Source organism: Pempheris klunzingeri, chromosome 14 (genome assembly GCF_042242105.1).
Source record: "Pempheris klunzingeri isolate RE-2024b chromosome 14, fPemKlu1.hap1, whole genome shotgun sequence".
NCBI lineage: Eukaryota > Metazoa > Chordata > Actinopteri > Acropomatiformes > Pempheridae > Pempheris > Pempheris klunzingeri.
Window position 1 is genome coordinate 6,785,929 of NC_092025.1, and position 10,249 is coordinate 6,796,177.

The window sequence follows — 10,249 nt, forward strand, 5'->3', positions numbered from 1 at the left end:
GAAATCGTGATGACAGAATCAATCAATCAATCAATCTTTATTTATATAGCGCCAATTCACAACAGCGTTATCTCAAGGTCTAGACCAAACTCTTTAATTAGAGAGAGACCCAACGATTCAGAAATTCAAAATTAAGGATTCAAGAATTCCCACATGAGCAAGCATCAGATATGTATTGAGCAACAGTGGCAGGAAAAACTCCCCTTTAACGGGAAGAAACCTCGAACAGACCCAGGCTCAATGTGGGCGGCTTCTGTAGGGGTCTGCGTTGGGTGGAGGTTGGACAGAGAGAGAGACAGAGAGAGACAGAGAGAGAGAGAGACAACACAAACAGCAACCAACGTACTAGCAGCGACTACTAACAATAGGAATGTGACTAACAGATTAGCAGTATGATATTATTGAAAAACATGACAAGTGGCCGACGATCCGCAGCAGTGATTCATGAAGCAGAGAACCACATCAGCAGGACCAGGACCAGGATCCACAGGAACCTGAGAGATGAGAAAGCACAGAAAGGCTCCGGGGAAGATAGCAAGTTAGTGGCAGACATTTGGCTGACATGAGACATAATGATGGAGAGGAAGAGGAGGATAGAGAATAGAGAGGAGCTCAGTGCACCATAGGAGTCCCCCGGCAGTCTGAGCCTATAGCAGCATAACTAGGGGCTGGTCTAAGGCCTGATCCAGCCCTTAAATATATGCCTTGTCAAAAAGGAAGGTTTTTAAGTCTACTCTTAAATGTAGAGAGGGTGTCTGCCCCCCGAACCCAAACTGGAAGGGGATTCCACAGGAGAGGAGCCTGATAGCTGAAAGCTCTGCCTCCTGAACTACTTTTGGAGACTTTGGGAACCACCAGTAGACCTGCATTCTGGGAGCGCAGTGCTCTAGTGGAAGCCTACAGCTGGTCCCCTACACTGTACATACAGTGTATCATCAGTTAATCAAACCCATTTATTAACGTCCCACTGATACTGTGTTTGAGACCATACATGGTTATAGTATTAAAACTATGGGAAACCTGGTTGTGATCCTCACAGCACCTTATTTTGTAAAAGTGACATTCTGTCCATCATGCAACAGAAACTGAATATCATGATATGTCATATAATGATAGCATATAATGAATATCTAATATTGTATCTTTTAATTATTACAATCTACAGGTTTTAGAGATTATTTGTATTGACCGCTTACCAAGCAATAATTAACTTCAATGATCAGAACTCTCAAATTAAACTTGAAAGATGAATGACTGACCCAAACATATGTTTAAGCATAGATGTTAAGATTTGTCCTCTCACTTCCTGTTGTGCATCCCAACTACCTCATCCGCCCTCGTGTCACTCAACCACTTCCCCAGCTCTGCACAGCTTCACAATAACACATCTTGTGTAACATATGTTTGTGTTTTTTCTGTCATCTTCTGGAAGTTTCAGGCAGCGGGCTATATATTCTGAAGGGTGAAACGTACATCTGAACGTTGAGTGAGGAATTTCTACATCCCAAACTGGCAACCCGCTTGTAGTTGAGAGGGAGGAGCTAGTCCGCAGTAGTTTCTGGAAGGAACCTCATGCTTGCACCATGGAGAAAGTGAGTGTCCTGCAACTTCACAATTATTACTTTTAACCGGCGCATTTAAAAATTATTGACGCGTTCTCCTGAGATGATTTCAGTTTAAGTCTCTTAATAATAAAAACTGTGATAATTTGCAGTTACTATAGTTAGCCATCTCTTCACACTGGGACTACACTGTTTGCTGGTGGCTAGCTAGCTTGTTAGTATCATGTTAGCGTCAGTCCGGTAGTAATGTTAATATGTTGTAGCTGTTCTCTGTTGTCTGATTGAGCTTCAGGCTTAAACCCAAAACAGGTCTGCGATGTAGCTGTTAGCTAAACTTAATTCCGGAAAGTGTAAAAGTGCAAAGTTAGCCAAGCTAACTGAATGTTAATTTCAGTGAGGCTGCGGCTAAATTATGACTGCTCATGACAAGGTTGGCTAACTGTTAAGCTAGCGTACCTGTCTTTAATCAATCACAGCTGCTTTGTTGTTGAAAAAATCAAAGTGGGGTTAGCCACCGTCGTAGCCCCTGTCCGTGCCTCGGTATAGCAAAGTAGCTAATTCGTTAAGCTAACCCCTGACTAGAAAATCACCGGTCGGAAACCGCTAAGCTAAGTAACGATGGTTAACCCTTGAGTTAGCAAGTCACCGTTTAAAAGCTAGCACAGATGTTAGCTCCAATGTGTGAACGATATCACTGGTAAGGGATGCCGTAAATTCTTTTGTTAACATGTAGCTAGAGTCAGAAGACGGACAAACTGCAGCAGTCCGTGTGCAGCACATGCTGCGGAGTATTTTTGGATCGGCCTCAGCGTGTCCTCGGCAGCCTCAGTCAGACCGGAGGATCTTTCTAGATACACACGGTGCTGCTGTCATGGCTACAGCCGCATTTTGTCCTTAACTTCCGCGTCTCTCGAGTGGTCTGCAACCGGATTGATTAAGTATTTTCTGTGAATACTTAATTTAAAAGAGTATCTCTATCTCAAAATATATCGTCATGCCTGAGCTGGCCAATCATTATAACTTGTCAGGCCACTAAACACTACAGACAGTAAGTATTGTGTTTCCTGAGGTCCAAAGAGGGCTTGACGTGGTTTTCATTGTGCTCATGCTGTGAGGAGTTCTATATTTTTACACGGTTTATTAATTATATCATTCAAAGAGAATAAACACTGTCAATCCTACAGGTTTCTTACTTTTCATCACCCCACCGAATCACTGTGGTCACCTCAGTTATGAGGAACATGAATATCTCCCGATAATTACTGGTCACTTAAAGGGTTTGATTGTTAATGAGCAAAGTGGAGACTTTTTGCACATTCATGGACACTTTAGTGAGCTTTTGCTCATCAAATCCACAGTGTAGATATCCTATCATTACAGGCCTCATATTTATTTTTGACAGTACATGTATTCTAATCCTAATGATTAAAAGAAGCGTGACAGGATTTCCTGATTCGCCAGTGACCAATCGCAAAGTACTGTAAACCCTGAAAAACTCAGAAGCCAAGGGGATTGAGATGTGGCTATGTTTGCATTGTGTGTTCAAATGTTTTAAGGTGCTCAGATCGGATTAGGATGATCACTGAGGCACTTGTACATAGTCAAATTAAGCAAGAATTGATGGTGAGTGCTTCTCTCACCCTCTCCTGTAGTGTCATCAGTATGCTTTACCTTCAACTAGCAGCCTGTTAACCACACTAACTCCTGTTTGCAAATAGTGTGCAAAATGTCTCTGTTACCCCAAGGTACCAAATTACTGGTTTGGTCTGAACAAGAGAGACGTCAAGTTTTTTTTTTTTTTTTTTCCCGTTTCTGGCATTTTAAAATGTGGGACATTTTTCTTGGATTTGAACCCTCTTGATGTGACACTATTTGGTCATCTAATTTTTGGACTAATTGAGCAAAATGGACCTGGAGGACCGTGAATGTGCATTAACAAAAGGACATAGTCCCTCTCTGCATCACTGTGCTGCACCTGTCACCTGACATGAACAGCTGGGTGGTGGTCAGTTTTTTTTAGTTCTGCCAGTGGCAGCTGCGAAAGATGTCTTCTCCGTTGTCAGACCTATATGAGGGATTTTGCTTAAGAGTAATAGAGGGCAGCACAGCTAAAGCACTGTCGGTTTGTCTCTTCATGCTTAATTTGATTGAATCTTCCTGGGTCATAGGCTTCAGCATTGAAAGACCAGGGCAACAAGGCACTGAGTGCAGGAAACATTGATGAGGCTGTACGATGCTACACCGAAGCTGTGGCACTTGACCCCTCAAACCATGTCCTGTTCAGTAACCGCTCAGCTGCCTATGCGAAGAAAGGCAACTATGAGAACGCTCTCCAGGATGCCTGTCAAACCATCAAGATCAAGCCTGACTGGGGCAAGGTGAGATATAATTTATTCTGTTGACAAGATATTTAGATTTAAACTTCATGCAAAATGCAATCCATGATCTTTCCCATGTTGATCAACCAGGGCTACTCCCGCAAAGCTGCAGCGCTGGAATTTCTTGGCCGATTGGAGGATGCCAAAGCAACTTACCATGAGGGACTCCGGCAAGAGCCAAATAATCAGCAGCTGAAGGAGGGTTTACAGAACATCGAGGCCCGGCTTGCAGGTAGGAACTGATGAATAAGTATATGTCTTTTACTCTATGGAAAAACCAGTATTTCAATGTAAAAACTGTGACTCACTCCCTCCTACATGAGTAAAGGATATAGAGATAGCTGCTGACAAGGGTCACTGATATAAAAGTTATCCAAAGGAGAGTAGGCAGCCCACTTGAGTTTTGAATGCTGTGATTCATTTTAGACTATGGAGTATAGTTGTACGGGTTACAGAGGAGGGAAAGCTCTGACTTTAATCCAGTGCAAGATGGGTGGACATCCTGAGTGCTTCTCTCTGACCATATAAATTACGCTAATGAACACAAATCTTTGCTTCATCAGAGAAATCAATGATGAACCCCTTCGCCATGCCCAACTTGTTCCAGAAGCTGGAGAGTGACCCTCGAACCCGTGAGCTGTTGTCAGATCCCAGCTACAGAGAACTGCTGGAGCAGCTCAGGAACAAACCATCGGAGCTTGGCACGTATGTGCAATTTTTGAAAAATGTGTCGACTTTTAAAATGTTTTCTAAAGACTAACAAACTATGTCTTGAGGCAAAACTGAGAAACAAACAGACCTTGCATGCATAATCCTGATACTTGATTTAGAAAATGCACATGTCCTCTGGATACTGTGATATTAGAAATGCATTTGTGTGTCTGACTGATTTGCAGGAAGCTGCAGGATCCCAGAGTGATGACCACACTCTCTGTGCTGCTGGGACTGAACCTATCGGAGATGGAGGAAGAGGAAGAGCCCACGCCCCCTCCTCCCCCCAAACCCAAAGAGACTCAACCACCTCCTCCTAAAGAGGAAGACCTTCCTGAAAACAAGAGAAAGGTGAATTGATTTATCATACTTCACACTTTTAATGAGATATCAGTGATTTTTGCCTCTTGTGATTAATCCTTCAGTTTTTCTAATCCTCTAATTTCCATTGTTTAACAGGCCTTGAAGGAAAAAGAACTTGGGAATACTGCATATAAGAATAAGGACTTTGAAGCGGCGCTGAAACATTATGAAGAAGCAGTCAAACATGACCCCACCAACATGACCTACATATCTAACCAAGCAGGTACATAATCTCCCATGGAAAGGGAAACAAGGAAAATAAATACCTGCCTCATTTACTTGAGCTGATTGACTCATAAAGTAAATAAAAGAAACTGATAATTTAGATTATTTTTTCATTATTCTGGATTGTCTCCAATCAGACCTTGTGATTGGTCGGAGTTCCTGCTACTGGGCCGTCCATCACAACTAAATCCTCAGCACACAAAACACATTTTTATACCCAAATTATTGATGTGGGCCTACAGTCTGTTTAGTGATTCACCCAGAAATATGGAATACAATGAAAAATTGAGCCAACAGTGTGTTTTTATTGACTCTTGTTCAGGTCAGTTCAGTTACAACTGAAAACCAATGATTATAACTTGTGATTTACACTTTAAATGTTAAACTTGCACTCCTCCTTGTTGTCACTTCAGCTGTGTTCTTCGAGAAGGGAGATTTTGAAAAGTGCCGAGAGCTGTGTGAGAAGGCCATTGACGTTGGCAGAGAGAACCGGGAAGATTACAGACAAATAGCAAAGTGAGTTCTGTGAGAAGTATATGATTTTTTTTTTTTCTTCTCATTTTTGTCTTTACTCAAATAAATCTACCCACACATTTCCCCTCAAGTTAGAGGTCAGAGCTGGTATTGGCAACTGGTAAACAGAATATATTTATTCTAGTCTGGATGGAAACACACTGCAGCACTAAGCAGTATTTGACAGGAAAAAATTGTGTTAAACAAGAACCACTGGGTGGCAGTGTTGCTCTACTACTTCCTGCTACAAACTTGCCAAAGAACAAGAATAACGTCATGATGATTGTATTTTGATAACAACACCATGTCTTCCTCCTTTCTTACGTAGGGCCTTGGCTAGGATCGGCAACTCATACTTCAAGCAGGAGAAATACAAAGAAGCAGTTCAGTATTTCAACAAGAGTTTGACAGAGCATCGTACTCCTGACGTCTTAAAGAAGTGTCAACAGGTGCAGTGCAAGCTGACTTTCCCACTCAATGGAGCCACATTAAACAGTAGTTATTTATCAAGGCTCTGAAGTTGTATGTAGATCCTCTAAAAGTTGTATGAGACCTTTATGCGGACAGGGAATGAAAACATCCTTGGACACATCACTTACACCTCGTTACTGTCATTCTGCAGGCAGAGAAGATATTGAAGGAACAGGAGAAACTAGCTTACATCAACCCTGAGTTAGCCCTGGAAGAGAAGAGCAGGGGCAACGACGCCTTCCAGAAAGGTGTGTGTGATAACTGTAGCGCTGTTTGGTTGGTCATTTGATTCTTCTTTGAAGAGCTTGTGTTAAGATTAATTCCTCTTTTCCTCCCCACAGGAGACTACCCCTTAGCCATGAAACATTACAGCGAGGCCATCAAGAGAAACCCCAATGATGCCAAACTCTTCAGCAACAGAGCTGCCTGCTACACAAAGCTGTTGGAGTTTCAACTTGCCCTGAAGGTACCGTGCATACTTACGAAGCATCTCTGTAGGCCTGTTCATGAGATTCTAACCTGACAAAAAAAACAACCTCATAATTATATTGCACATGAAAAATTACTTTATCATCTTTTTTCTTCAGGATTGTGAAGAGTGCATCAAACTTGAGCCCACCTTCAGTGAGTAGGAAACTGTATTTATTATCATTTAATTAACATTTTGCTTGAAGAACTTTAACAGAATATAAAGTACTGCTTTATTCAAGTTTGGATTCAGGACACATCATTCTGATTTTACAACTAATTTGACCAAATCTGTCCACAGTAAAAGGCTACACGCGTAAAGGAGCTGCCTTGGAGGCCATGAAAGATTATTCCAAAGCTATGGATGCGTACCAGAAGGCTCTGGAGCTTGACTCCTCCTCAAAGGTGTGTCACAGGTTGCTGCAGAGTTCAGAAAGGGGAAATATAAAATATCAAGTGAATTACTAGTGTATTTAAATAATAAGTTTTCTAGTTAGTCGTAACTGTTCAAATACAAATCTGTTAAACTAAATCAAGACATTTGACAAAAATAACATTATGAAATTCTGTGTGTTGATGATGCATTAAGACTTAATCCACAGCCGCTGGGAAATAATTGGTTTTTTGAGTCATCATTTTCCTTCTCCGCCTTCAGGAAGCCACAGAAGGCATGCAGCGCTGCATGGTCAGTCAGGCCATGAGGAATGACAGTCCTGAGGACGTGAAGAAAAGGGCCATGGCTGATCCCGAGGTGCAGCAGATCATGAGCGACCCAGCCATGCGCATGATCCTCGAGCAAATGCAGAAGGACCCTCAGGCGCTCAGCGAGTGAGTTTGCCAACTGTGTCGCTTTCTGTCTCTGCATGAAGAATTCAATGATTATTACTTCTTTTTTTCTGTGTGATCCTCAGCCACTTGAAAAATCCAGTTATTGCTCAGAAGATTCAGAAACTCATCGATGTCGGACTGATAGCCATTCGTTGAGGAGAACCAACATCTGGATGTGGGAAGAAACTCCAAGACAACAGTGGAACAATGTGCAAATCCCTCCAAAATATTACATCCCCCTTTTCTTGCCTTCAAATTCAAAATTATACTGTTCTTAGTCTCACTGAGACTTAGTGTATGTTATGTTTTTTTGTTTGTTTTTTTTAAATCAGTTTCACAACATTTACACTGTATTTAAAAAAAGCATCTTGTGTGTCATCTTGAAAACTTCAGGACTTCAAAAAACATCTGGAAAAAAAAACGTGTACAAATGAGTGGAAACATCTTAAAATAAACAGCACAATTCAGTGTACCAACACACCCAGTGTTTAAAGGGGAAATCCACCCCAAAGACGTTCACATATTCCTATTAATTCATAGTTAAAGAAAATGCAAATGACAAAACAGTAGAATTTCTACACTGTTCATCTGAAATTTAATTTCTTGTCCTCAACTCTTGTGTTGTCCTCTTCAAGGCTCGACTAAACATGGTGCTTTAAAGTTGAGGTGTCAAGTTTTGATTTCCTCAGTGCTTCCTCTCTTTTGGTCATCTCCTACACCTCAGATGGAAGGCTGAATCTGTCCCATCTACTGGCCACTAGAGAGCATGTAGGGCATTGTTTTTTTTAAGTAATCCAAAATATTTAGAATTAATTTTGAAGCTCTTTGGGTCAGTGGTAGATATTGTGTGTGCACAGCTAATATCAGGAACGTGCTGAGCGTTTCCAGAGGTTGGATCCAGACACGCTGTAACTAGGACTGGAAAAATACTACTCAGTACTGTTAGAGTCCAGGGATATTGTGCCCTGCTAAAAGATTTGAGATTGAACCTTAATGGTTTACTGAGCAAGTTCATACAGCAGTTAAGGCAGCCATGTCATTGTTTTTGTGATGAATGGTAAAAACTTGGAGGTGAAACTCTTGTGCAGCAAAGATGTTAGGAAAAGTTTTGAGAATCCTTTGGAAGATCCGCTGCTCTGAGCAAGAGCAGCACAACACCGTGTCACGATTTAATAATCAGGTTTACACTTAGTGCAGGTACGAGATGCGTTCACGATTCAATTCAAACTGGCCTCAAATTTTGCTTTTGTAAGCCTGAAACTAGAGGGCTGCTGTGCAAAATGTGACAAGTTGTCTGGCTTGAATATTTCAGAATAATGGGAATAATGTGATGTGCAATGGGTGGATTTGCCTTTCTAAGCTAACAGCTGTTGGTTGAATAATGGGGGTCAATTATCTCGCTTCATGATGCATCTTTATTGTTTGTCGTCGTGTCTTTGAGTACTGAAGCCCCAGTGCTTCCTGTCACTACTTCCCAATGTGCATTTCGCACAGCAAGGCAATGCTTTTGTTACATTTGTCCACAGCAGCGGACTGCTCAGCTTCTGCTTTCAGAAAGGAAACATTAAAGTGTTGGTATTGCTTATTTGCCATTATGCCACACGTGGCTTCACATACCTCAAAGTCACCACATTGTCGCAGTTTCCCTGTGCTGTTGGCTCTCAGAGGGACTCAAATATGCATCTTTTTGTTTTCACGTTTCCAAAGCAGAACTGCTCCGTCTGGAGCCCTTTAACCTGTGGCACCCAACACAGCAGAAAGGGGGGTGGGGGCATTTTTACCATGGATATCCCACTGTAATAATTCACCACACGCAACAAACTCACATGATGTGTAAAGGAAACTGTCCCAAGAAGTGAAATGTACTAGTGGAAAACAGTTGTACTGTGAAATATACAGTATCTGAATGTATTTTCAAGGTCAGTGTTGGCTTTTTTTTTGTCCCTAAGAGACCAACGATGTGGACACTGACTCAATGCAGTAGCGGACCCATATTTTATATTAGGGTCTTACACAGCACATGCATAAGTTAAAAAGTATAATGAAAACTTTCCTCAGACATGTAAACATTTATGCTTGTCAATGTCTCTACACTTAATAAAGCATAAAATAACATCTTGAACATACTGTTAATAGATACATTGTAGCTGATACTGGCAAATCAAAGGTGAATGTACAGTGGGGTCCAAAAATCTGAGACCACATTGAAAAAATGTTTTCTCACAGATACATAAAAGACAACATGTAAAATGAAGAGGAAATATTCAAGAGTGTGCTATTTCTAACAACCAAATTTAAGAAAATGTGTGGCACTGACTGACTTAACTTGCTCAAAAGGGGAACTCGATCAACACCAATGTTTCATCTGAACACAGGCATCAGTGGAAGGGATGCAAACCAAGGAAATCTGATCTTTTCAAAGGAGCTCAGTTGGTCAGTAACACAAATTTGCTTACATTTGTTTTCTAGGGATAATGCAGAATCTGAAATATTTATTTTTATGTGTCAACCTCTTGTGTATTTAAATGTGTCTGATTCCTCAAACTGATATTTCTAGATTTGTGTGGCCTCAGACTTCTGGATCTGACTGTATGCCTTGTGTCACAAAGATCTATAACAAAAATGAAATATTTGATAGCTGTAAGTCTGAATGCACAGGCACATGCGGTATGCATGTGAGCTGTAATAATTTAATAGTGACTAAAAGGTGCTGGGGACTCTGGGGCCCTC

General features: G+C 41.3%; 1 protein-coding gene across 1 annotated transcript; it reads left to right on the forward strand.

Moving 5' to 3' along the window:
- Nucleotides 1-1,497: 1,497 nt before the first annotated feature.
- Nucleotides 1,498-9,437, forward strand: stip1 (stress-induced phosphoprotein 1). Its single transcript, XM_070843614.1, has 14 exons — nt 1,498-1,592; nt 3,731-3,940; nt 4,031-4,172; nt 4,504-4,645; nt 4,837-5,002; nt 5,111-5,237; nt 5,653-5,755; nt 6,081-6,201; nt 6,375-6,471; nt 6,565-6,689; nt 6,811-6,847; nt 6,993-7,096; nt 7,347-7,519; nt 7,603-9,437. The coding sequence occupies exons 1-14, from the start codon at nt 1,584-1,586 to the stop codon at nt 7,673-7,675; spliced, it is 1,629 nt and encodes a 542-aa protein (XP_070699715.1). The 5' UTR covers nt 1,498-1,583; the 3' UTR covers nt 7,676-9,437.
- Nucleotides 9,438-10,249: the final 812 nt, after the last annotated feature.

Excerpts from the sequence above, each read along its gene's own strand:
- stip1 (XM_070843614.1), top strand. Across the intron at positions 6,202-6,374 it reads TCTTAAAGAAGTGTCAACAG|GCAGAGAAGATATTGAAGGA; the intron begins GTGCAGTGCAAG and ends GTCATTCTGCAG. Across the intron at positions 6,848-6,992 it reads CAAACTTGAGCCCACCTTCA|TAAAAGGCTACACGCGTAAA; the intron begins GTGAGTAGGAAA and ends ATCTGTCCACAG.